At 33.2% G+C, this 27487-nt stretch overlaps 7 protein-coding genes across 8 annotated transcripts in view; 4 read left to right on the forward strand and 3 right to left on the reverse strand.

Moving 5' to 3' along the window:
- The first annotated feature begins 2837 nt into the window (after positions 1–2837).
- Positions 2838–5400, forward strand: hay (ATP-dependent DNA helicase hay). The gene is made up of 3 exons (XM_070649396.1): positions 2838–3042; positions 3103–3968; positions 4029–5400. Exons 1-3 carry the CDS (start codon positions 2896–2898, stop codon positions 5332–5334), a joined length of 2319 nt encoding a protein of 772 aa, XP_070505497.1. The 5' UTR covers positions 2838–2895; the 3' UTR covers positions 5335–5400.
- Positions 5401–5999: 599 nt separating this feature from the next.
- LOC139097527 (cytochrome P450 4c21-like) lies at positions 6000–8722 on the forward strand. The gene is made up of 6 exons (XM_070649400.1): positions 6000–6385; positions 6667–6852; positions 7076–7217; positions 7280–7508; positions 7576–7981; positions 8134–8722. The coding sequence occupies exons 1-6, from the start codon at positions 6019–6021 to the stop codon at positions 8307–8309; spliced, it is 1506 nt and encodes a 501-aa protein (XP_070505501.1). The 5' UTR covers positions 6000–6018; the 3' UTR covers positions 8310–8722.
- Positions 8653–10062, reverse strand: LOC139097528 (uncharacterized). Its single transcript, XM_070649401.1, has 4 exons — positions 9909–10062; positions 9714–9823; positions 9291–9650; positions 8653–9230 (listed from the first exon to the last, which is right to left on the reverse strand). The coding sequence occupies exons 1-4, from the start codon at positions 9969–9971 to the stop codon at positions 8843–8845; spliced, it is 921 nt and encodes a 306-aa protein (XP_070505502.1). The 5' UTR covers positions 9972–10062; the 3' UTR covers positions 8653–8842.
- A 424-nt stretch (positions 10063–10486) lies between these two features.
- LOC139097548 (thioredoxin domain-containing protein 11) lies at positions 10487–14746 on the forward strand. Its single transcript, XM_070649425.1, has 5 exons — positions 10487–11262; positions 11324–12842; positions 12903–13045; positions 13239–13416; positions 13523–14746. The coding sequence occupies exons 1-5, from the start codon at positions 10733–10735 to the stop codon at positions 13763–13765; spliced, it is 2613 nt and encodes an 870-aa protein (XP_070505526.1). The 5' UTR covers positions 10487–10732; the 3' UTR covers positions 13766–14746.
- Positions 14747–17607: 2861 nt separating this feature from the next.
- synr (sayonara) lies at positions 17608–21772 on the forward strand. Its single transcript, XM_070649413.1, has 4 exons — positions 17608–17986; positions 19916–20006; positions 20525–20709; positions 20831–21772. Exons 1-4 carry the CDS (start codon positions 17888–17890, stop codon positions 21641–21643), a joined length of 1188 nt encoding a protein of 395 aa, XP_070505514.1. The 5' UTR covers positions 17608–17887; the 3' UTR covers positions 21644–21772.
- Positions 21773–23344: 1572 nt separating this feature from the next.
- On the reverse strand, positions 23345–25182 carry LOC139097552 (uncharacterized). The gene is made up of 4 exons (XM_070649429.1): positions 25089–25182; positions 24980–25021; positions 23801–24594; positions 23345–23663 (listed from the first exon to the last, which is right to left on the reverse strand). The coding sequence occupies exons 1-4, from the start codon at positions 25147–25149 to the stop codon at positions 23577–23579; spliced, it is 984 nt and encodes a 327-aa protein (XP_070505530.1). The 5' UTR covers positions 25150–25182; the 3' UTR covers positions 23345–23576.
- Positions 25183–26717: 1535 nt separating this feature from the next.
- The window catches only part of LOC139097518 (ABC transporter G family member 20), a 29632-nt gene continuing 28862 nt past the window's right edge, over positions 26718–27487 (reverse strand). For both annotated transcript variants that reach the window (XM_070649391.1, XM_070649390.1), the window contains exon 9: positions 26718–27261. In XM_070649391.1, coding sequence (XP_070505492.1) covers positions 27050–27261 — 212 coding nt within the window. In that variant the 3' untranslated portion in view covers positions 26718–27049. The remainder of the gene's footprint in view (positions 27262–27487) is intronic.

The following is a 27487-nucleotide window of genomic DNA, read 5'->3' on the forward strand; positions in this document are numbered from 1 at the left end:
AATTATCAAAGCTAATTAAACTTAATGGCAAAACTTTTATTCTCTTTTTTTTTTTGTTGTTTCAATTCCAACAGAAATAACTTTTTTCTAATTCCGCTATTTATATAGCATTTTTTCCTTATCAATTCACTAATTTAGTAACATTACAGCGATACATGACGTCACTTGCTACACTCTCAAGAATATAGAATAGACCTGATTCATATTTCATCACTTTTGTTGATAAGATAATCTATTTTTCACACTTTTCATTTCCTTTTTTTGTTTAACAACTCCACCAGAGCCAATTCACATTCACACACAGAACAAGATAGCTGGATCCTACTTTTATACTTGTATGAGCAGAAATAACTTCTATAAGACAAAAAACTTCGCGACAAAAACGAACTTTTCGCAAGAAAATATCAGCAATAACTGACTACAAAAAACACTCGAGAGAGCGATTCTAAAAAAATTTAATGTTTTATGATTCCGGCAAAACATTCAACATTCAACATTGTAGTAAAAACAGTCTGAGAGAGACAAGAGAGTTAAACAAGGCAGACAAGCCCATTGAAGAAAAAAAAAATAAATTGAAAATTTATGCTCACAAGACAGAATGAAAAAGTTGCAGAAAACAAAAACAACTTTTGCGCCATTCCGATGCTGGGAGTGTGCATTTAATTACTAGAAATCTAAACAGACCTAGTTTCATTGAATAGGAAATTGCGTTTGATTGGAAAAATGTCGGCAAAGAGAAAATGATGAGAAAAAACATTCAAAAGCATTTTTATCATCATCATCATCATCCTTTTCATCCATTGACACACAAAAAAAAGGGAATAATGAACGACCTCATCACCAAATAATGTATGAAAGATTTGAGGACATGATTTTTTTATTGTCAATTCTCTTCTAAACCCCCTCATATTAAGTCTAAACGTTTTTATATGTTGAAATGTCCTAAGAACATGCTAAACTGTCATTTTTATAGATAAATGCGAAAAAAAGGAAAATAAATTGAAATTTTATGTAAATTCTCTAAGAACGATCAATGGCCTATATTTCTTTTATACTCCAACTTCTTATGACTATGCAGTTTATTAAGAATGTATGTTCCGAGTCACACCTTACAGAATGTAATGACTGTTGTGCATATTTAGTTGATTGACCATAGAATTTAATGCTTTGAGTAATTTGTTGTGAATTAATTGGATTTAGGGTTGTTAGGAATGACTGAATATCATTAATATTAATTTGGGGATGATTTTTTTGGGGGTTGTTCCTTAATTGATATTCATCACAATGTAATGTATTAGGGAAATAAATTGATCAGTTCCTAAATTTCTAATATACAAGAATTACTGAAATTTAAACTGGATCCAACTGGATCTTGAGTTGAGACCAATCTTCAAGTATCCTGAACATATTCTTGAAATTATGGAAGTAACAACTTAATCTAATTCTTATCACAAGCTGTTGAATTTGTTAATTCTCTAAAGCCACTTCAGCTTCACTCGTCATAAACTTAAAGGCTCGATAATAGATATTCTGGAATAATCTGAAGCTAATTTTCCATAAAATAATTTAGAATCATTAATAAAACTTGATGAACAACTCGAAAAACACATAACTAGACTATAAAAGCACTCAACTTCTATAGATTACAGGTTCTGCAATAAAAACTTGATCCTCTTAAGTCTTATCAACAAAAATGCGAAACCCAAAATAATAGTCATAAACCATACAGCACCCTATAATAAAACTTGTTATAGACCATATAAAGTCAGCGACCGTTACACAACGCGATTTTTGCTACCGCACGGAAATCGCACCCTTATGAATTCCGATAGATACACACATACAAATTCATGACCAATTTAACAAATTGGAGTCATAAAAATTGAGTCCCATAAAGTCCAGGAAGGGCTTAGTTGATATTTATCACAAATCTGACAAGTGATCACACTCGAGAAATTCTTTAATGATATTACAAGAGAATGCATCATTCAGTCAGTCATTTGTTCATGAATGAAATTACTTTTATTGAGAGACTGAATATTTCTTAAGAAAAAAGGAATTAGTCATCGGACTTTTTTCATGTCATTCCTTAAAATTTTACAGTAAGATGTATGAATAAAAAGAAATAATAATAAAAAAGTATTGAAGCTATTTAATCTTTGCCGTTTGGACGTACTTATACTGTCTATATTAATCAGTTACCATATTTTAATGTTAAATATGAAGTTTTTAATACTTCGGGGCACGTACCTGAATTTCAAGCAATAGTTCTTGCTTTTTTCGTCGCAATTCGATGAGTAGCTTTTGTTGTTCAGGCGTAAGGTCCACTAAAAATGTACAATTGATAACAGTATTATTAATAATATGTCATTTTGATGTACTTAATTCACTATTTTTGATTGTAAATAAATCAATTGAAGACATTCTTTGTTGACACAAATAATTTAATCATTTTCAATTCACTGGATTAATATTTTTGTAATTATTTCACTTTCAGAACACTTTCATAGCACAATTAACTCAATTAAGGTTTTTAAATTGCTTAATTTGAGTGAAAATAATTAAATTTTTTTCAGATTTCTAGATCAAAATTTTACCTTGTTGAAATTCAATGTTTCCTGCATGCATACCGAATGTTAAATTATTTTCCATAACACTAATCATAATATAAAAACAAATTCACTTGCTTAAAATCATTAAACTTGTCAAATAAGCCACAAATTTAATTAATTTAATTTATTTTGAGAATTCTGTTTTCTTTTTTGCTGGCAACTGAATCACGCAGTTGTTGATCCCCTGAATATTTGAACTGAACGCACTCTCATTGTTTACAACGTTGTTTTTCCCCTAACAGCAACAACATTGGAAACAAATTTAAATTCTGTCTGATTAAAAATGTCGAAATATAAGGGAAAGAAGCGCAAGGCAGAAGATGAATACGATTTGCAGACAATTTTAGAAGAGGATATATCCAATGATGGTGCTACGGAAGCTGCCGTACCACAAGCAAGCGGTAGAAATGCGGAGAAAAACGATGAGACTGTAAGTTAATTTCATAACAATGTGCAAATCCATAATTTAATCAATAATTCCAATAAATAGGTACAAGATGATGAATATGGTGCTAAAGATTATCGACCACATCTCGAATTAAAGCCAGATTATTCATCCCGTCCACTATATGTGGCACCAAATGGACACATATTTTTAGAGACATTTTCACCTGTTTATAAAAATGCTCATGACTTTCTAATTGCTATTTCTGAGCCAGTTTGTCGTCCAGAGCATGTCCATGAGTATAAATTGACAGCTTATAGTTTGTATGCAGCAGTATCTGTAGGATTACAAACTCACGATATCATTGAATATTTGCGACGTTTATGCAAAACATCCATTCCATCTGGAATCGAGAAATTCATTAAATTATGTACAGTCTCATATGGAAAAGTTAAGTTAGTCTTAAAACACAATCGTTATTTCATCGAAAGTCCACATCCAGAAGTTTTACAGAAACTTTTAAAAGATCCAGTAATCCAGCAATGTCGTTTGAAACGAACAGAAGAAAATATGGATGAGGAATTCATTAAAAGTCAACAAAACATGAAAGGTGTATCATTTGGACAAAAAGCAATTGAGGAAACACCTGAAGAATCAGCAGAAAAGGCACAAGTTCCAGAAGACATCACAAAGTTTTATGACAAAATCGATAATGAGGACGAAGAGGAAGTAAGTTTAGAGACAGTTTCATTTGAAGTAGATCAAGAAAAGATTGAAATCATCCAGAAGAGATGCATTGAGATTGATTATCCATTATTGGCTGAATATGATTTCCGAAATGATACAATTAATAAGGACATAAATGTCGATCTTAAGCCAGCTGCTGTTTTACGTCCATATCAAGAGAAAAGCTTGAGAAAAATGTTTGGTAATGGACGTGCTCGTTCTGGAGTTATTGTATTGCCTTGTGGGTAAGTTGCTGCTTAAATTCAATGATAATCCTCAATTTTCATACCAATAATTTATTTCAGTGCCGGTAAATCATTAGTAGGAGTTACTGCATGCTGCACAGTCAGAAAACGAGCTTTAGTTCTCTGCAACAGTGGTGTTAGTGTTGAACAATGGAAGCAGCAATTTAAGATGTGGTCAACAGCTGATGATTCAATGATTTGTCGATTTACATCTGAAGCTAAAGATAAGCCAATGGGAAGTGCTATTTTAATTACAACATATTCTATGATTACACATACCCAAAAGAGATCATGGGAAGCAGAACAAACAATGAAATGGCTACAAGAGCAGGAATGGGGAATTATGGTACTTGATGAGGTCCACACAATTCCAGCTAAAATGTTCCGTCGTGTCTTAACACTTGTCCAAAGTCACTGTAAATTGGGTCTTACAGCTACACTTTTGAGAGAGGATGACAAAATTGCTGACTTGAATTTCCTGATTGGTCCAAAATTATACGAAGCTAATTGGTTGGAATTACAGAAGAATGGATATATTGCCAGAGTCCAGTGCGCTGAAGTTTGGTGTCCAATGACTGCTGAATTCTATCGTGAATATCTCGTCACTAAAACATCCAAGAAGATGCTGCTTTATGTCATGAATCCAAGTAAATTCCGAATGTGTCAATATTTAATCCAGTACCATGAACGTAGAGGCGACAAGACAATTGTCTTTAGTGACAATGTCTTTGCTCTTAAGCATTATGCAATTAAGATGAACAAACCTTACATTTATGGACCAACTTTACAGAACGAGAGAATTCAAATTCTTCAAAATTTCAAATTTAATCCAAAAGTCAACACAATTTTCGTCAGTAAAGTTGCTGATACAAGTTTTGACTTGCCAGAAGCTAATGTCTTGATTCAAATCTCATCACATGGTGGATCACGTCGTCAAGAAGCACAACGTCTTGGACGTATTTTGAGAGCAAAGAAAGGATCATTTGCTGAGGAATATAATGCCTTCTTCTATACTCTCGTCTCACAAGACACGATGGAAATGAGCTACTCAAGAAAGCGTCAACGTTTCTTGGTCAATCAAGGTTACAGCTACAAAGTAATCACACATTTAGCTGGAATGGATGAAGACACATCACTTTACTATAAAACACGTGAGGAACAAGGTCAATTGCTTCAACAAGTTCTAGCTGCTTCCGATATAGACTGTGAGGATGAGAAGATGCCAGGCGAAGGTGGATTTCCAAGATCATCAACGTCTCGTAAGACTGGTGGATTTAGTTCATTGTCTGGTGCTGATAATGAAGTTTATTATGAACAGAAGAAGAGAAGCACTGTTCAACATCCATTATTTAAGAGATTCCGTTAAGTTGTTCTATGTTACTTACTGTCTGATGTTTTAATAATGAATAAAAATATTAAGGATCAATCATAATTTGGGGGATTTATGGGAAATTTGGTTGGGTTTGTGACTTGATTTCAAGATGTCTAGTCCAAAATCAAGCAGGCTTGCATGATACTCTAGAACGCTGCAATAGAATTTGACCAGAAGCACGGAAATAACTGTAATCTGCAAGTGCTGAGCTCCATCATGCAGTCACTAAGGCGGACAAGCTTGGTGTCAACGTTATGAAGTTCCTATTGACATTCTGATCCGTGACTGCATTACTAGATGCACTTTAGAAGAATCATGCCTTACTAAATCTAGCAGTACCAACAGAACTGAGTCACCCAAACCAAAACATAGCACGTAGTCATTCAAAACTGTATCATCTCCAAAAACAACAAAGCCTGTCTATTGCGTAAGCTTTCTCCATTTTAGCAAGACCCTGCCAAATATGAAAAACTCAATCATGTCCAAAAATGCGCCGTCTGGATTAATCCATGACCTTATCACCAAAAAGAATCTATTTTACAGTTATCTGCATCAATTTTAAGACATGTCCTTGATATTGGCAAAACTAGAAGATTTTTGGATGAGATTATAAAGCAGCAGTCATGCTCTGATATTTTCCAGTTAGACTTAAACTTTTGTGTTATCAAGAAGTGCCTGATGATGATTTTGGGATTTATTGTTGCTGTTTTATATCTCGTGTTCCTGTATTTTAAAGTGTTTCGTGGCAGTCACATATGGTTTGATAAGGATGGTGAAGTGAAACGACGAAAGCCGCCAAGATTTTGGAGAATTCTAATGACAATGTATGACTTTCTGGTCCATACAAAAAACGAGGATCGGCTGTTTAAGTTGAGAGGATTTCACAAATTTTCACCGAGATACTTCCGATTTAAATTCTGGAAAATGGATTATCTTACTATTTATGATCCGGAACTAGCAAAGAAAGTCTTCAATTCACAAATTACATGCCAGCGTCCATTCAGGAACTGCTTTCAACTTGAAAAAGGATTGTTGTCTTCGGAATGTAAGTTGATTTTTGATGATCTGTTGGTCTTAGGCTGGAACTTGAAGACTTTGAAAATATGGAGTCTGTTTTAAGCCCGAACAGCTCAATGTGTTTGCTAAGGCACCGCTACGTCGTTCAAGTAATGAAAAGATTCAAGTTGCCCTAAATATTTACGGCGAGAAATTCTGTTCATCGTAGTTTGCAGCTCAGGAAGATGTAAACTGATCTTATACTCTGTTCCAATAACTTGCCAATGTCTCTCTTTCTTTAAAGCAATCCAATTACCTTAATACTTTCAGATCATTCCTGGAAGAAGTCAAGAAAGCTTCTCAATGGTGGCTTCAATTTGAATATCTTAAAAGGATTGATTCCAATTTTCTCTCACTATACTGATATTGTTGTTAAGGAAATGGAACAGCACATAGACGGAAAGGAGTTTGACCTGTTACTTCCTTTGTCGAAGCTTACTACGGAGAGTATTTCAGGTATGTTATTTGTTCTGAATTGTTGGATTTTGTATTGGTTTGTGTTCCCTGATTTTCGAGAGAAATCATCTGAATTTTTATGGATTAGGCTAGATCAGTATTTCTCAAACTAATACTAACTCTAAAAAGACATGGCTACTGAGATTTATCTAAACCTGCATAGAAGAATCTTGCCTCCGCATAGCTTGAACAAGTCCTAATTCCATACATCTCAATTAAACAGCAACCATCATGAACGTGACCGACGTCGAAGTCACCGATCTAGAGAAATTAATCAACGAAGTCGCCATATTTTTGGATCTGACGTGCAAGAGAATGCTGTATCCATTTTTGGAGAAAGATTGGATTTATCGATGGACTAAAAGGTAAAGACCACCAATTTTACTTCTAAAGATCTTTAACTTAACCTCCCAATGATTCAAAACAGCTACAAACGCGAAAAAGAAGCTCGTGATTATGCGATGGCTTATGGAGATGAATTGATAGCTGCGTCACGCAAAAGAAGCAGAAAAGATAAAAGTTTGGTTGATGGAAATGGAAGTGTCATTGTCAAAAGAGACGAAAAAGTCGAGTTCATTATCGATCAGCTGCTTAACCATGAAGAGAAGTTCACAGAAGAAGAGATTCGCGATCATGTAATGACCTTGTTGGCTACGGTATGTGACGTTTGAAACCTAATTCCGCAAAATACCCAAAAATACATTTAAATTCCTAAATTTTCAGTCATCAGAAACAACAACACGCTTTGTGGCAACGACACTGCTGCAGCTAGCCATAAATCAGCAATACCAACAGAAAGTATATGACGAAATTATCGACGTTTTTGGCGACAGTGTTGAAAATATCGATTATGACAAGCTTACGTCCTGCAGATACCTTGAAATGGTTCTAAAAGAAGTATTACGACTTTTTACATCGGTTCCAATTTTCCAACGCGAAACTACTGACAAACTTGATATTGGAATTGGAAAGCCACTTGAAAAGGGCGCCACAATTATCATCTTTGCATACATTCTACATCGTCGTAAGGACTTGTGGGGTGAAAATTCAGAAACTTTCGATCCGGAGAACTTTTCACCTGAGAAAACTGCTGAGCGGGATCCTTACTGCTATCTTCCTTTTGGAGCAGGTAAGTGAGAGCTTGAACTAGATTTATCTGATTCAAATGATTCTTTTGAATCAGAAGATCTAGCCTTACTAATTATTTAACGAATCATAACCTCAAAAATCTAGCCAAACCAACTAGTCAACAAATGCTAACCTCAAAAACATTTTTTCCAGGTCCAAGAAACTGCATCGGAAACAGATTTGCAATGATTGCTGCGAAAACTGAGGTCATTAAGCTACTCCATGCTTACAAATTCAACACCAAATTCAAGGATTCTGATATCAAGCAAGGATTGTCACTAACTAGCAGGCTATCTGTGGATTACCTTATGTCTATTGAGAAGAGATGATTAGAAGATCTTCCTAGTTCCCTAACAGGCAAAAAGACTGCTTTTAGGGTATCGTAGTGGTGTTTCTGTACCCTGAAAGCGTGTTGATTGCCTGTTATACTAGACTTAGAGTTAAACCAAGACTTAAAGAGTAATTTTAGGTTATGGTTAATGTGACTAACAACCAGAATGAATATTCAGGATATACCAATTTCTATAAACTTCTAAAGACATCTGATCTAAGACTCAAATGTCCAATTCTTACTAAAACATGAAAAGTTATTCAGATTAGTCGAATACTTACCCTGTACAGTTCTGAAACCTTCAAAATAAACACAACCTCCTTTGATTAATTTTTAAAAATTTATTCCATCAACTTTTTTTTTAATGACTAGCATTATGTATGTGTCAATTAAGCAATAATCAAGTTTCTTGTCCACAGAACAAATCAATTTGTTTTGTTTTTAATAAAAATAAATTACGTCAAAAAAGAAACAGCACTTTTCTATGAACTATGTATCAAAAAGCAGTAATTGAGAGATTCAGAAATGCAGTTAATATTCGTCACTTTCCCCGCGAATGTTTTCAGCAATTTGTTGACATCGTCCAAGGAACAGTGAGTCGTTCGGTCGTGGTAAAATTAATATCTCATTTAGCTCACCACGCGACTGTCGTTGTGAGCGTGACGCTTGTTGAGGCTGTGTATTCCTGACTTGATATTGTATTGGCTGTAAATTATGTTGCATTTGCGAAACAGGCCGTGACGGAATGGGAGGTCGTAATGATAGGAGCTGTATTGCTGCCCATTCATCACTTGAATCGTTATTCGATGACTGAGATGATTGCTGTTGTTGTTGTTGTACTGTCTGTCCAACTAGACCAGCTAGTTTTGGAATTACATTCATACGATTTTTATTTACATTTGTTGAAGTAGGCATTGACCTGAAATGGAGTTAGTTGTTGTTACTGGATCCAGTAAAGCATAAGTAAGCATGAACTTACCATCGTCTATTAATATCAAAATTGGATTCGTTACTTTTATTGTTTTCCATTGCATTCGCTTCACTCCATCGCCGATAAGACTGTTGTTGTAATCGATATCTTTGTAATGCAGCTTGTGAATTTTGTGGAGCACTTGCTGAGCTTTGACAATCAAAATTGCTCGCTGATAGCGGAGATTGCTCGTCGATGTCAATAAATGAATGTGCCATATGATTTAAAAAGAATAAATATTTTTCATATATATTCCCCATTGTCATACGAATTGTACATGATTCAGGCTGTGCCATCTCTTTATCCTTGCAATTTGATAGCTGTGATTTAAAATCCGCCTCAAAGCGTTCTGCCAAAATGAACAAATTCCTACGAAAAAGAGAAAACATTAAAACGTCATTTTTGTGGATATCAGAATTTACAGCTACTTACTGACTCCATTCCAATAAAGCTATGTAACTCTTATTAATAGATGTCGATGGATCTACGTGATTCATTATTTGTGCAATATTTTTGGTCGATATTGCCATATTTTCTACAGACTATAATTTTTTTAGAAACGAAAATACAAGTTCCGGCAAATTAGATAATGTCACTTCCTTTTATGCTTATTTTGATTATACTCACGTGAACGAAACTACTAAGATTACATTGGAAATCTTTGACAACAGAATCGTAGACGGCACACATTTTAAAAACTTAATTTTCTAAATTTATTTATTTATTTTTTAGTCCAGTGTGGTTCAAGCTGTTTGCTGCGGTTCCTTTTGATACCGCGAAAAAAATTCAATTGATGAATGACAGATAGTGCTATCGATAGATCTTGAATGATTGAATGTTGTCATTTAAAGGCTGATTTTGATGAAGATTTCTTAACTTTAGAAACTTTTTATGATCACAAAGTGTGCCATGAACTGAAAAAGGTTTGGAAGATATTACCGTAATTTTCGATTTCAAATGTGTGGGTATTTTAGCAGTGCAATTCAAAAAATTAATGACCGTTATTATATGCTAAAAGAAGGATTTTAAATTAATCCTGTGATTAAACTTAATTCTTAGACTTAGGATTTAGATTAAAAATAAATCAAAGTCGTAATCTCCAAATTAAGTATAAATACCAGAATTGAAAGAGATGCCAATGAAAAAATTAGCAATTCAGAAGTTTCGCATCAGCTGGGAAAAGTGACATTCGGACAAAAAGTATCAAAATATCAAGCAAAGTTCTTCCATAAAAAAATAATTATTTTTCTTCATATAATTGAATTAAAAACCTCTAAAATCGATATAATAATAGGTTAAATAGATCAAATGAGTAGCAGAGAACATCAAGCACAGGTTTATCATCGAGGAATCGAAAAGTAAAGGCATTAAACTAGGAAAATAATGCAAGAAAACTAAAAATACATACAAAAATTGTGATAAAGAAAAAAAATTAAATCCACGTATATGTTATGCTTACAAAAAGCGACGACGATCAGAACAGTTCAGATAACAATCCAGTTAATAACGAAATTATCAGCGATGAGAATCAATTAGATGTATCAAGTCGTAGTTCATCGATAGATAAATTAAATTCAAATAGTCCAATTATGAAAATATTTTCCTATTCGAAAGAGTTAGTGCTGATTTTCGCTTTTATATTAACAACAATCGCAACCATACAAAATAATTCGGGACCTAAAATTATTCGATCTCCGCCGCCAATTCCGTTCTTCTCAAAAGGATCATTCGTTGAAGATTACTACTATGGACAGTTATATCCAACGCAGACCAAAGTGACGTTGTCGGAACTCTCGTTTGTATTCTATTATGCACCATGGAGTGCTGAAAGTCAAAATGCAAGATCTGCTTTCGAACATGTCTCACGACTGTTCTATAAAGAGGCTTATTTCTCGGCTATAAATTGCTGGCAGCCGAACTCAGAATGTCGACTTCAGTACAGCAAAATCATCAGTTGGCCAATTCTTATGGCTTATACGAGGTAAGTTCCTGAAAAATTCACTTCCAATGACTTAACTCATTAAAATGTCTATTTAATTCAGAAACGGCTTTGGTGTGCAATATCAAAAGAACTTGTGGACGGAATCAGCACTAACAAAATTTGTAACATCAATGTTGAATCCAATTAATCGTCTTACGTCACCAGAAGAATTGCTTGACTTCATGTCTAGTCGTGATTGTGTAATTGTTGCATTTATTGATCATGAAGCTCATTCAAAGCAGTACAGTTCCTTCTATAGAGCAGCACTTAAATTTATTGAGAAAGATCCATTCAGAGAAGTTGGTTTTGGTATTGTTCTTGGACAAACCGGCGTAGAATTTGGAGTTGATCAGATTCCAGCTATTCGTGCATATCTTTGGAATGAAACACTTGAATACAATGGGAATATAACATGGGCCAGTAAAGATATAACAAAATGGATTCAAGATAATATCCAACAAGTGTCACTATACTTATCACCTCCTGGAATCAAGTCATCATCATTAGCACCGTACATGAAGCAAGGACCGGTCCTATTGTTATTTACTCCAAGAAACTTGTATTTAGACTTTTCCGACTCATATGTGATGTTAAGGCAAATTGGAATGGAATATTACAATTGTAAGGACGACGATTGGGTGCATGAAGTAGCTCGTGACTTTCTACTACATAAGCGCATACAAAATCGTGAAAAATTAAAAGAATTACAAAAACAATGTTACAAACTGATGCACATGTCTTATCAGTCAAATAAGCCGATGATCAGGAAATGTAATAAACCTTTGACATCAACTGTGTCCTATTTGAGTGTTTTAAATGCATCAAAGAATCTAGAATCAAATAAGATGTCAAATTTTTGTGAAATAAATGAGCCAATCTCATCAAAATGTGAATGTATGTCAGACAACTGTTTAGAGACAAGCCACAACATGTATTCGTACGAAAGTAATAATCTTGCATCCAACAGTAAATACAGCACATCAATGTTGGATAATAAGAATGATGAAAAGTCACCAGAAGCAATAAACAAGTACAATACAAGAAGGCAATGTCAAATGCTCAGATTGGCTGAAGAACGTAGTGAAATACAGTTTATAGACGATAAAGATACAGCACCATTAAAATTAATTTCAGGATTAGGATGCAAATCAAATAAAACATTCACATTAATATCTATGGACAGTGTTAGTTTTCATACATTTGCTGAACGTTTAGGTGTAGATATATTAGAACTAGAAAATAAGACAGCAGCAATGATTATGGATCAAGATAATGAGTCAACATATCTCCTTGATGAGCCAGTGTCACTTAACTCACTATCAAGATTCATTTACAGTTTTCATCGAGACGGTCTTCAAAGATTTCTCAGAACAAACAGCATCCAGTATAGACACACTCATTTCTTTGATATTAATCAGTTCCTTGTTGTTAAGTCACAGGAAACCATAAAAGTTGAGAATAATGAGTTTTCAAACAAGAAAAAGTGTCAAGTTAGTGATGTTAAGGAGGAAGACAGCCACATTGTGATACGAGAAATTAATTCTGAAGATTTCGATTCTGTTGTTATCAAGTCTAATAAGGTATGGAAGTGATCTATAAAGCAATTAAGATAATTAAATGTGATTTTTTTATGTCCACAGACTGTTGTTATTTTATTCTACTCCACCAACTGTGCCTTCTGCTCGATGATGTCACATAGTCTACTGACGGTGTCAAGAATACTACATAAAATGCCAAATATCGAGTTTGTGAGAATTGAGGGAGATAAAAATGATTTACCTTGGTAATTATATGGACATTAAAGCTATTACTGTTAATTGGGGAAATGATTTGGGTTATTAACATTGGAATGAGTATGAGTTGCTGACTATATGCCTGGATTGTCCAGAAAATTACCTAAAATCGATGTTAACCTCAAAATTATTGAACCTAACCTAAAAAAGTTTGATATAACCTCAAATTCTTCTTCTCCCCAGGCAATACACGATGGCTGAATTCCCAACATTACTAGTTTTTCCAAGTCATTCAAAGTCCGACAGCAGAAAATTCTCATCAAAAATGCCAATAAATGTAACAAATGTTTTAGGCTTCGTATTAGCAAATCTAAATCGATCATACAGATTATTGGGCTTGGTAATGGCATGTAACTACAAGGTAATTTACAAATAATTCCAAGAATGTGTCAAGTCTTCAATTTTATTTTTTCCACATTATTTAAAATTCATATTTTTTGCATTATTTCTTTTTACAATAATAACAGAGGCAAAACTCAACAAACGACTGCATATTAGCAATTCAGGAGGAAATAACAGACACAATCTCGTATGCATTACGCGAATGGCGGAAACATTCTAGAAAGCGCTCAGCACTACTGCGTATAATAAAACAGCTAAAAGAAATTTACCTCAGACTATTTAGTATAGAAAATTCATGCAATTTCATAGAAATCGAACGAGATGTTTTCCATTTAATAAGACGATGGCAGAAGGTTAAAATTTTCTGATGACTACTTGCTGATTAAAGTTTTTTTAATATTCTTTTCAACTGTATCTGTATCATTATTTAATTCTAAAGAAAGTTGGTGTTATTGTGATCAATATATGGACTTGGTGGTTCGTATTAGTAAAGTTACAACAGTTTTTAATAAGAATGATGTTGTGTTCTTACTTTAGGGACTCACATTTATATTCATAGGTGTTGATAATTTCCCAACTGTCGTTTAAAATTCAAATTGTATTTGCAACCAATATTAGTTGATTTTCCCCTTTTTTAGTTGTTGGCCCCTTATTATTATTTATTATGTTTTTAAACTCCGAAGAATAAACATCTTATTTATTTATATTTTCATCCAGTTATTAATTATCTGTAGTGACTTATAAGTTCCTTCATTTACAAGTTATAGCTGTGTCATAAGCTTTAGTATCTTCAGTCCTTCCTCAGAAGTCAAAATTGTAATCTTTCGGTATAAACTGATCATTTGGTCAAATATAAGTCTTCTATCCCGTTCCAGAATATAGTTCACTAGCAACAAACTTGTATAAACTCAAAGCTCTTTCCAAACATTGATTATTGTCCAATTATCATAATAATGAATGGAATCACAACTTGTTTATTTACACAAAAAAAAACTAACCGAAAATCTCACATTAACCTCTAAAATATAATTAAATTGACCATTTGATATGAAGGCATTTCCATATATTGATTACAACCTAATGGATTCTGATAAAAATTAACTTAATTACATTTTATCATTCACTTCTCAGTGAACACACGCAGTGCATGAAAACAAATTTGTTGCAAAAATTGCGTCCTAAATTAGAAATGACATATGGAAATGGAATTTAAATAGAAACAAAAGAACAAAGAAAAGGACATTAATCATCATTCCAAAAATTCCAATTCTTATTTCATTCATTTTGTTAATAATGTTATTACTATTGTGAAAGCGAATAAAAGAATTAATTCAGACTGAAACAATGAAGTCCTTCTTTTCATTTTCCTTTGAAAAAATTCCTTTAATGTGTCCGGGCGCGCTTTTTTTTTGTGCATTATTAATGAAGGTTATTGTCGTCGTTCACATCAAAAACAGTACGGCACATTTTCATAACAAATGTAAGCTAAAATGCTCAGCATAGGCATTACTTTACAAACATGAATTGATATTCTCATAAAGTTTCAAGTTCATGCTTGTTTTTGTGGGGTAGTAAAAATGTTAATTTTGTTGTTACATATGTATTTGGGGCTGTTAAGATGCTTAACTGAAATTTTGTTGACATTTCTTAATATTTAATGAATGAAAATTAATGGACTTTTGGATATGCATAGTAAATGTATGATATTTTGTGTTTACTAGAGTGTTAAGGGTTGTTGGATGTGAAACAAATATGGAATAGACATCAAATGGGAATCATGCTTTAGTCTAAAGAATATCACGAAGCAGTAAACTCGATCGGAACAATATGTTGTCCATACAACGAATCCTCATGTGATTTGCTCATGGAACATCGTTCTGAACCAAATCGAATGACTCAATTGGGATTAGCATCAGTTTGGACTCGATGTGAATATGTTCTTTGTGTTTATTCGTTTAATGGAGAGAGCTGTGAATGGCATCAGTGACCTCTATATGATAGAGCATTAATCTTACTTACCAAAGATTCTGGGTTCGATCCCAAATGGATCCCAAGGCAAATCTAAGTTTCTAGGCTCTTTTACTATTTCTTCGTTCTAGAAACGAAGCTCGGACTGTGTGTTAGATACATCTTTGAAGTATTTAGCATTTGGAGATCACTTTAACCTAACAGAGTCGATTTGTCACTTGCATCGGATTCCACATCATGCCAACTCATCTCCTATTAAGGTTGACTATTAAAACTGGATAACTTCTACGAACAACACCACAAAAGCTTCAAGAACAACAATTCTCATGTCCAACACTCTACAAACTTTTTTAATTTGCCTTACCTAACACATAATCCACAGCTGCAAACCAAATATTTATTTCACACGAGGTGAATATCCTTCAAAATTCCATAAAGTTCCTTAAATCGACAAACTTTTGTATCAAAAGTTCATTCCTTAATGAAGAGTTTGAGAAACTTACAAGGCTTGTTGAAATTTCAATGGAATCCATAAACTTTCCACGAAAAGCAGAAGTTCCAGTGACAAGAATTGAGGCAATAATTAATTGAGTCTTAAATTTATAACTAAATGTGAAGCTATACACACATTAAATCAGTATATAGTAGAAAAAATTCAATACTTCAATATTTACCGTAACTATATCATGTCCACCTACTCACATAACCGAAAAAGAAAACCTTCACATATAATTAAAATCAATGACTATCGTAGGACCCTGTGATTGTTTATCATTAAGCATTAAATATTGTATACATATACACAACATCATAAACATGCAATCATCATGATTGAAAATAATGTGACGGAAAATCCCAAACATAGATACATACATGTAGTCAACGCACATGCAACTTATTGAATGAATCGAGTGTGAAAGTGAGTCTCAAGCGTATACTCAAATATAAGCCATATGTATATCCCACCTGATCCAAAACAATACAATAAAAAAAAATCTTACATACATATAGTATGAAAATTTAATGATTTTTGATGAAAGATAAATATTATCATTCATAATTCCATGTATAGTTCCATCATACCATGACATGAAAATCGATTCCTAACTTTTTTCCTTTTGCCACACGTTTTATACGTTTCGGCATGAACAGCATAGCATAGATATGGACATTCATGATTGACTATAGCGCAATGCTTCCTGGATTAAAGCGCATTATCTTGATTTGCAGATCATATCCACTTAACCGTAATCCATCACGTTAGATTATCAGTTAAATCCAATATAATGATAAGAACTGTGCAATGAGCATTGAAAAGATAAGAAAACTTAAGTTTGCATTGTGTCAAGCTCAATAACAACCCTTGATGGCTTAGTAGGTAAGAGCTTGACATATTACTAGACATGTAGCTAAGAGAGTGAGGGTTCGAGTCCCACTCGGACTATATTTGTGAGAAAGTATTCCGATCGCGAGAAAGACAGAAGAATTCCTGGATTTGGAAGTGTTGAAAAAGGACGCTAGAGGACATAAAGTTACAGTTCGGGATACTGGCAGAAGGTTTCGAATGATAGAGCCTTCGTTAGACATTCCTTGCTAACACCAGTAGGCCATCGTGTGCCCTAGCCAATGAAGTAAGTAATAAAGTAAGAGTCCGTATATATAGATATTGCCCTTAATATCCGAATTGGCAGAAGGTTTCGAATGATAGAGCTGTCTTTAGACATTCCTTACGCACATCAATAGACCCTCGTGCGCCCTAGCAATTGAAATAAATAAGAAAGTAAAATTCCGAACATAAAGATGTTTCCACTGAAACTGGAAGTCAGGATTGAAAAGTTTAATACCGAACCATAATCTCCGTAATCCTGAATCGAAAAAACCGAGTTACTACATGGCCAGAATCTCAAAAAGCATCTAAATTCGACTAGACATTCTAAGCGATCGAACAAAGTATTGGTCATTAGCTTAGAAAGCCAGCTGCTCATAAATTGGAAATCGAAAATGGAATTAAAAACCAGTCTGGGTAAGATATTAATCCAGATTTGTCATATAACAGGCTCCAACCCAAATATTCATCATAATAGACAAAATGCGTCTAATTCAGTCAAACGTCAATCAGACAAAATGAGTACAAAACCTTCATATCTCTCCGAAATAATGACTCTAAAAACAGTTGTAATGAGGAAAAATAGAGAGAGAGAGAGAAAAAATATATTCATTCATTCATTTATTGGACACGGCCAAGAGCAGTCGTTGAAATAGTAGTGCAAGTTCAGGATTGCAATATTTTATATGAAAAGCTTCTTCAATGCTATTTCATATTTGGTGGTGAACGAAAGCATTAAAAGGAAGTAAAAAAAAAAATTTTTAAAAAGTGAAAACGGCCGGAAGATATAGACTTGATTGTTCTTGTGCTGACTACATTTATTGTGTGCATATTTTAATAGAAAATTTACAACAAGTCAAGATAAAAAAAAGTGCAAAGTCAGTGGATTAAAAAAATAATATCCGTCGATGATGTAATGGGTTGTGGATTTTCAAATTCATCAGCAACTGTCAGGGAGGCGAATAGTCCTGATTATCAATCTAGTGCCGATACATATAATAGGAATCGTACTAAAGTGAGCTTAATATAGAAATTACCTTTAATTGATATGTGAAAAAAATAAAGTTTTGAGGAACAAAACACAAAAATTGTCCGTGAAATTTGCAATTTGAAATTGAATTTCAATGAAGTAAGAATATGGTGATTATTTGCATGTTGCATGAATTCAATGCTGTTTAATTTCACATAATTTTGTTGGAAAAATTTTGAATTGAAAATAAGTAAAAATAGTCAGTTTGTGCGGTTTCTTAATGACTTATTCAATCATAATATGCTTGTAATTTATTGGATATAAAATGGTCTCGAATTTGTGGATATTTTGGAATATTTGGAAAGAAAAAACATAATGAGATCGCTATTGTTGCTACATCAAACTAGTTCATCAGACTTAATAAATAGACAAGTAATGTGTCCCGACTGGCACATGTTTTAAAGTGATCAAGTGGCTGCCACATGGCGTCTATATAGTATTTTTCAAAAATGTTCGACAACTGCATCGAGTGGACAGCTTGACATAATGTCTAATTAATAACTAGACCTAAGGTCGGTATATTTTCTTGGCTAGGGCGCACAGAGGCTCATTGCCAAGTTTAGAGTACATATGTAGTCAGCTCTATCTTTCGATAACTTCTGCCAGTTCTTGATACAGGGTACTCTAGACTCTCAAACATCCAATCCAGGAACTTTTCGATTAATGACAAATTTTACGGACGTTCCGGAACAAAATGTCATTAATCAATCATATGTCTAGTTAATTACAAGACATTGCATCAAGTTGTCCACTTGGACACTTCCTATATGCCACCTACCTACCTAGCCACTATGAAAAACTGTGTACTACTCGGGTATTAAACCTAGTGAGTATTAAAACAGCTGAGTTATTAAAATATTGCTGATCAAACAACTCGCATTGTATGAAATATACATCATCAAATGAGACAAGCTAGAGGTACATACGCTCGCAGGGTATACTCATTTATTTAATGATTAGTTTCCATTGTAAATATTTTGAGCATTACAGCAAAATTATAATGTTAAAGTTGACTGACTATTTGTTTAAAATCTGTAAAATTTATTATTTTTTGTGGTAATTTGGTACAGAGTTGGTAACTAGTAGCTGTAAAGAAATAGAAGAAATAGTCTAGTTTTAGTTATTTTCAAATATTTTAATAATTAGTGAGTCTTCGAACTCAATTTGAATTTCAAAGGGATTGGAGTCGACTGTCAACTTATCAATTCATAATTCGAGTCAAATTCAATTCCCCGTTTTGCGTAGGGGTTGTAAAGATCAATCTGCTAATCTGAACTGTTCTGTCAGTCTTTAAAAAAAATGCTGAGTCATTCATATTTACCTTTATTTCCCAGAATGCTTCATATGAATATGTTTCTGATCTAATCTCTTGCTAGACTCTCAGAACTGTCTAAACAGACACATTTGAAACTGTTTTGGGTTGTAATCATGTAATAAGCTCTGAAATCTTTAACAAGATTCTATTAAATCTTCAATTTCTAAGCCTTAATTTATCCAAACAATCCACATAATTTACAAGATACAACTATAATCTCTAAATTAATCATGATAACTGACCAATCCACTCTTAAATTATCCAATTCAAATTTCAAAATATCACGATGATAATTCATTCCTTAATATCAATTACTAAACAAGCTTAACTAATTGCAATAATTAAACAGACCATGCAAAAAGAAAGGAGTTAAATTGGACATAAAGTTACCATCGATCATGTTTTTGTCAATTCAAATAACAATTTTTCACGTTTCCTCATTTCATTTAAAAAAAGCCTTGATTTCCATAAAAAATTCATTAATCATGTCTACAACTACAAAAGCAGCAGTTGAAATAAATTGACTGACTAATTACCATTTTTCACTTCTTTTTTGCTTTCCTCCAACAAATATACGCCAATGCACTCTCTTACAACAGACTAAGGAAACAATGATTCAGGCGTTCAGTCGGATAGACGATGAAATTTTAGCACTCGAAAATTTATCGCCAGGATCAAGACTAACAACAGGTAGTAACAGTTGTATTAATTATGCTTTGATAGTATTCAGTTAATTAATTTGTTACGTCGTTATTATCATTGATATAGTAACAATTTTTTATGGGTGTTAAGGCAGTAAGGCATGAGGTTATTGTGCTCTGTTTGTCTGTATGTTCAATTTTCCAAGAATTGCTTTGGTATAGTTCCAGTTTAAAGTTTTCTAGTATTATTCTTTGATTAAATAATAGTTTAATATACCTGGTATATGGATATGACGTAAGGTCTTTTAATTAGTCACTGTCTATGTCTAATATCTCTAAATATTAGTGCTTCTAAGAATTCTATTGTTTTCAATACAAAAAGCTCATTATTGCGTAACATTCAATAAAAATTTTAAAAATTATTTGACCGTTAAATGTTTGAATATATTTTGTCCGTTAAATTATCAAACAAAATGCTCTGTTTACAATCAAATTAAACCTCATTTCTAATTTACTTCCTTTCATCTCACCCAATTACCCCCATACAAATAACAATTAAACATTCAGCCGAAGCATGGATAGACCACTTACAGAGTATAAAGCTCAAAGTTGATGATACAACAATGACAATACAGTCAGAACGATTAACTACAATGGAACCAATAAGTGAAATTGATGAGACGACATTAGATGACTTAAATACACCATCGACAGCTGACCGCGATCAAGGCGATCTCATCAAGGTAAAAAAAGTATGTAAATGTTCGTGAATTGGTTTAATCGATGTTGTCAAAATTAATGGAGAACATTTTTGCATTTTTTTTCCTCGAAAAATTTTCCTTCTGTTCTGTCTATTCCTAAAAACAATTGTAGCTTGCCGTTAAATTACAAGTTGCATTTGACGTAAAAAAGGCTTCCGAGAATGAAGAATTTTTAGCACGAATAAGTCGCAGTATGATGGAGGTTGAACTTCAACGTTTAAAAATGGACATGGTTGATCATGCTCGTAAGCGTGTTGAAACGTTGTCTGACTCATTCAATAATCTCCGGCAATTGTACTTGGAACAAGATGGATTAATTGCATCTGTATCGGGTGGAACTTATAATTCATCATTAGAACAAGAACTGGATAGTGAATTAGAAGCAGTACGTGAAATACGTGATAGACTATCTGGTGTTGCTGAACAATGGCGTACAGCAAGTAATTTAATGGCTGCAGCTGCAAAAGGAAGTCTTCAAGCATACGAATATTGGTGCATTGTTGAACAGTCAAAAATTGCTCCAGAGCGTATACAATTAGCATTAGATACACGAGCGGCGTGTTTTAGCTCATTAGTAGCACTCGATTGTGCCCAACAGTCTCTTCCACAAGTTGAAATACCATTTATCACATTACGACAATGCAGTGCTGTGCGCCATAGTCTCATTTATATTTTGACGGATATGGCAAATGAAAATCGATATAAGCATACGAAAAATGTTTTAGAAGCTTATCAAGCGAATACAACGAAGGCCGTTGAGTGGCTGTTTGCAACATATAAGAAGACACTGGATGAAGATCTAACGACACAAATTGATAATATTAAAGTGTTGGCATTTCGGCTGCGACGCGAACGAGTTAGACACTTTAAGGAAATTGTGGGAAATAAAATGTATACACGGCCTTTTATTAAAATGCCATCATAAATTATTCTTGTTGCTGTAAAATTTTTATTATATTTTAAAAGGAAAACGTGCTTTAATTATAGATAATGCTACAAATAGATGATTAATATGAGTGCTTTAACATACAATAAATTATATAATTAGGATTAATTCAACATTAAATGTCAATAATTAATCTACTTACAGTCATTTCCTTTTATTGTAGTTTAAGGATATCCTGTTGAGTGTTAAGGATTATCGAAATATTTATACGCGAATTTTCCAAGCAATTCTACATAATTCTTAATTAAAAATGAATTTCAAGACCACGTGGAGTCGTCAAAAGATAATAATGATGTCATTTATTCTTAGAATATTAATACAGTAAGGTTGACAGCAGGCTGTCAATCATAAAGCTTATGAGTAATTTATTGCACGTGAAATATGAGTTGAAAATGTTTAGTTGTATCTTGGGTTGATGTATAGTTTGCATTGTTTTGAATTTTGGAGTACTTTATAGATTTATTCTTTTAAATTTGACGATTAGCGAGGAAATTTGAATCTAGCTGAAAGTCTCAAGCGTAGTCTCAAGCTTGTTAATCGTTCAATCAGATAAGCTTTGCATATAGGAATCTCAAAATGGTTCGTCGCTTAAAATTTTACTCTAGAATTGATAGTTCAATACTGGAAAGTTTGTATCAAATTTACTCGAAATTAATCGAGTTCTAACACTTACTCGTTCTAGGCAGTATAGATAAATGGAGATCGATGTCCTATATTAGATAGCGACACAAGTTAGAATTATCGCTGGCTCACGCGTGTCAATCTGCAATTCAAACCCAATATTGTCCATATCAACAACTCTCTAAGGTTTCCTAATTACATGTCAAACCCAAACACAACCTTCCAATATCAACCTTCAAAAAAGCTATTGCGACACACTCTGATCCGATTCCAGAGATTTGTTCCAGATTTTTATTTGTTAATCAACTTTCAATTTTAACTTTTCATGAGGAACTGAAACTATTTCAGTTTAAGTTTTGAACACTACCTACATTTGAAATTTTCTATATCTTTGATCTTTTAACAAATTCTTAGCATATTTGGTCATGCTTCACGGTTTATCATTGATTGATCTAAAGAATTTCAAGCATAAGAAAGTTCTTTAACCTTAGCAATAAAAGCATCGAAACTTAATGAAAGCTGGAAAATCATCATCTAAATCAAACACTCAGCGCCATCTATTGAAAGTAAATGTAAATTTTCTTTACTGGTGTTGTTTTGAAGCTTTAGTTTCGTAGGTTTTTAGAGGAAGGATGGATTTTGAATTAATTTTAATAAAAAGAAATTTGGAGAATTTTATGTTAAGGACCAATATGGAAACTTCTTTCAACCTTCTGGGAGTAATTCACTTGTCATGTAACGCTTTTTGGCAATTACATATGGGTTTGCCCTGAGTAATAGGCAATCCCCTGAGTAATAGAATCTATAAGAATCGTTAGAAAATTCATTGGTTGAGACGGTTTGAGTCGTACCTAAATCTCGCATGATTATTCATATTATCATTTTGATTGAATTTCATCATATTAACATGCTGATCAAAATAAAATCAATTTCAATTAAATTTTCGAAGAACTGGATGTCAATTTAAATCAAAAATACAGAAATAGAGAATTGAAGTAACTAGAATAAGCAATAAATATTATTGATATTTTAACTAAAATTTACTTTTATTTTACGCTTATACATGAATAGCCATAGACATGATTTAATCAATTCAATTGGATAATTATCATTAAAAGGATCATAGCCAAGGATAAAAGGAGATTAAGGATCAAATTCTTACACTTATACGATACGATATTAACATATCACAATTATTATTAGAAGATATGTAGCAACTACGATATTTTGGACATCATTTATAATATATCCGAAACAGACAAGGAACATGCTCACAAAATTGAGAATTTTTTTAAGTACATGAATAAATTTGAGTACATCCTTCGAACCACGAGCATCCAGATGAAGTATCTTTCAATATATAGTTATAGTGCCTTAACTGAAAATTTTAAGAATTAGTAATTAATAGGGTTAAATATTCTATATTTTATGCTTAGCTGGAAGTTGACTTGAATGGAGTCGACATTTCCATGCAAATTCCGAGTCAACTTCCAGCTCTGATTTTATATTACTTACGTGTTTATCTTTATTCTTCATCACATTCATCTGATCATCTGTTGTAAATGGAACTGAACCAATAATAATTGGAACTACAACAGTCAAGTCTTTTCCTTGTATTCTTGCAGACACTTGAAGAAAGTGCTTAATTCTGTACATTTTTGAGTATAAAATGTCTGAGATTCTCATATCATTCGGTATAGCAAGCTTATGTTCAATCTCAGCAATTGGATCAAATTTAACTAATTTTTTATGGTCTTTAAATATTTTAGTTTTTTTAGTGAGGATATTCCTGTTATAATAGTACAGTTCCTGCCACTCTTCCAATGCAAACTTAATTTTCTTAATTTTTATCATTTCAGCTTGATAAAATCTAATTTTTATATGAATTTCCTTTCCAACAGCACTGCCAAAATTTGGTAAGTATACCAACAGTTTTACAGGTGGCGATGTGGCTGTGCATTTTGATGTTCTCATGACTGCTTGATTTGAAATAGGAAAATTGTTCAAATCATCAATTCTCTTAACATTAAAATATTTGCGGCCCTTGGTCATTGTTCCTGACACAAATTCAACAACTGCTTCACAGTAATACTTGACTTTACAGCCGAACATAAGCGAATTTATCGATTGTGGCAAATCTTGTGGAAGTTTAAATTCAAACTTATATTGATATTTTCCATTTTGAGTTTTCAAATTTACATTTTCCAGCACAACGATCTTCTCATTAAGGTAGATGTCACGTAGATGGTACTTAGTACGGCCTTTGAAAATTGGGTCACTAAATATTCCTTTGATTTTCAAAAAGAGAACTTTAAATTGAAACGAAAAAACAAAAATAATCAGTTTGGTGTGTATTACGTGTAGACATAGATTGTATTAGATTTTAATTAAAGTAAATTAATTTCAATTTCAAAGCATGGGTGGGAATTCCCTGATAGCCTGTTGTTAGCCAGTTGCTAAGTCAGTCCCGATCGACACATATTAAGATATTCAGAACTAAACCAAAGATGGGAACATACTCAGAACCAAATGGCAACCACTTGGCTGCAAAAACAACCAAATTTGTCAGTTGGCTGCCATTTGGTTCTAAGAATATTGCCGTCTAATCGCTATGAGAGCAATGTTTCAATATGTGCCGATCAAGACTATAATTGCCAATTTATATTTACTAAAAACGCTTATAAGTTCACTGACCTTTGACATTTGTCTCTTTTTTCAAAGCAACCTCGATGTGACCTTTTAGAAAATTAAAAATTTTCAATTAAAACACCTTAAATTTATTCTAATTATCCATTTTCCCTACCTGTAACTGTGTCGTTCGTGTAATAATTTTCACCATTATCGAAATTCACTATAAGAGACATTTCAAATAATGTAGATGTATGTCTATTCTCTTTCAAATCACTATTCAGAATGAAATGTAATGCAAAATAATAAAAACAATTCAAAATGAAATAATTTCACCATCAAACAAACTCTAACGACGCATGATGATGATGATGACGTTATAAACGCATATGCTAGACATGTTGTTTATTTATTTTAGGAGTGGTTATTTTTAAAAGATGAGAAGATGGGGTTTAGGGGTCAAATTCCCCTACTTTTTGGAATAAAATTGTGCAATTTGCTTAGGGTAATACAAAAACTAGTATAGACCTGGCTACTCATGACCAACGGTAACGCATTTTCCCCTCACTGTAAGGACCACTCGGTAACACACTCGAAAAAATTCTGAATGCGCCTCTGATTCTAGGTCATTTGGCCGTTCAGAGAATAAATGCTATCTTATGTAAGCATTGAATGCAGAAAATATCCGATTGCTGATTAGATTAAGTATATCGCAAGAATCGATGACTTAAGATTGTTTTGTGAATCATGTTAGTTTCAAACTACTTGGCATTGGAAATTGGCAAGTGGAAGACAACGATAGAGCCAGCTTGAGGCGGGTCATTGATCGCAATTGATCTGTACAACCAGCGAAGTAAGTAAGCAACTTGAGTGGACAAAAATAAGCTAGAACTATTCAATCTCAAATTGATGTCTAGTTCTAAGGTATTTTTGCCCACTCGGGCATGTATTAGTTTCAAAGACAGTCTAATGAGGCTCATGAGTGTCTAATAGATAAGCATAAATTTAAAATCAGTCACTAATTTTTTAATTTAATGACGTTGCTAAGGTTGTTTTGGATTATCAATAATATTGTTCGCACATCGTCATAATCGACATTAATTTAAAAATTGACATTTGAAATTTTTGGTCATTTGTATTTTGATAATTCACAGATCTAATCAATTTGTTGACATTTGACATTTAGGAATTCCCAAAATTAGAAGGGAATTCCAGGCCTTCATAGATGTAAGAAACTGCAGATCTGCGCATCTGGATGCGCATCTAGAACAATAGAAACTGCAGGCTTGCTCATCTTTTCGAACACTATTAATATTATTTGATATCTTATTCTTAGATCCAAGTGGCATCCAATTGGCAAAATTGGTTGTTTTCAGCAATAGGCTGTGTCTTGTTTCTAAGTATACTGACCCTCATCGTCATGATGGCAACATTTCAATATTTGAAATTCATTTAGTAAATCAGCATTTAAATCAATGTATTACATTAATGTTCCTAAGAAATATCAATGTATTATATGTATATGAAGTCTTTTGGTTACGTCAGCCGTCGTCTATGATTAGTTACTTGATTATTTTTGATTGTAGATAGGATCTTCTAATCAGCTATACAGAGAGGGTGACTTAGAAGGTATTGCGTTTGGTATTGAAAATTGACAAGCGGAAGCCAGCGATAGAGGCAGACGACATCTGAGGGATATCAGAGATCAAATTGATCTGTACGGCCGAGTCGAGTAAGTAAGAAAGTAAATATTTTCTGATGAAATTTTTTCAATTTTTTTATTAAATTTAATTTTCAACGCTTTTTACAAATTTGAATATTGAAATTCCTTTATTGTTTTTTTTTCGTATAAATTAGGTTAAAAAAATTTACAAAAAAAAGAAGTTATGATTATCCCATACTGTAACAGTGTTTTTGTTGAGCTTTACATTAATCTTGTCATTTAATTGTAATACCGAATAAAACTACCTATATCTGACATAGAAATACTCGTAAAATTAAAAATGTATTTATGGTGTGTAAAATGGTCGTGGAAAGATGAAAAGAAGTAGAGCAGCGATTAAAAGCTGTGTGAAGAAATGGATTTTTTTTTTCTGTGAACTTAAAGCTTTAATTACATTTTTTTTATACTTCAAATTATTTCTTAATTTTAAGTCCAATAAGACATAGGATTAAAAGTACTACAATCCAGATGGTCGTTATGCTGTAACCAGCAATGATACTCATATAGGAGAAGCCCCATCCTTTGGCTAATATGTCTCGTACTGCAATTGATGGTAGGGTGAATGGTAAGAGGTATGAGATGTATTGTAGATACACAGGCATGCCTTCGAGTGGCCAGAAGATTCCTGGAATTGAAATAAGAAATTTGATGTTAGAATGAATTATTCGTGAAGGAACTGCCTTCATTTTATGGTAGATCCTAAATGCTGGAGAGTTGGCAGGACTTCATTGTGGAGGTGACTCCACTAAAGTCTAGAATCCAGACCTAAAGTCCTGTCAACTCGATTTCCAACTTCAGATGCCGATTTCTTCGGTATGGCTCGATATACGGTATGGGGTACGATATAGGCA

Source organism: Chironomus tepperi, unplaced genomic scaffold, assembly GCF_022539635.2.
Source record: "Chironomus tepperi strain 1889 unplaced genomic scaffold, CSIRO-AGI_Ctep_v1 contig_424, whole genome shotgun sequence".
Taxonomy (NCBI): domain Eukaryota; kingdom Metazoa; phylum Arthropoda; class Insecta; order Diptera; family Chironomidae; genus Chironomus; species Chironomus tepperi.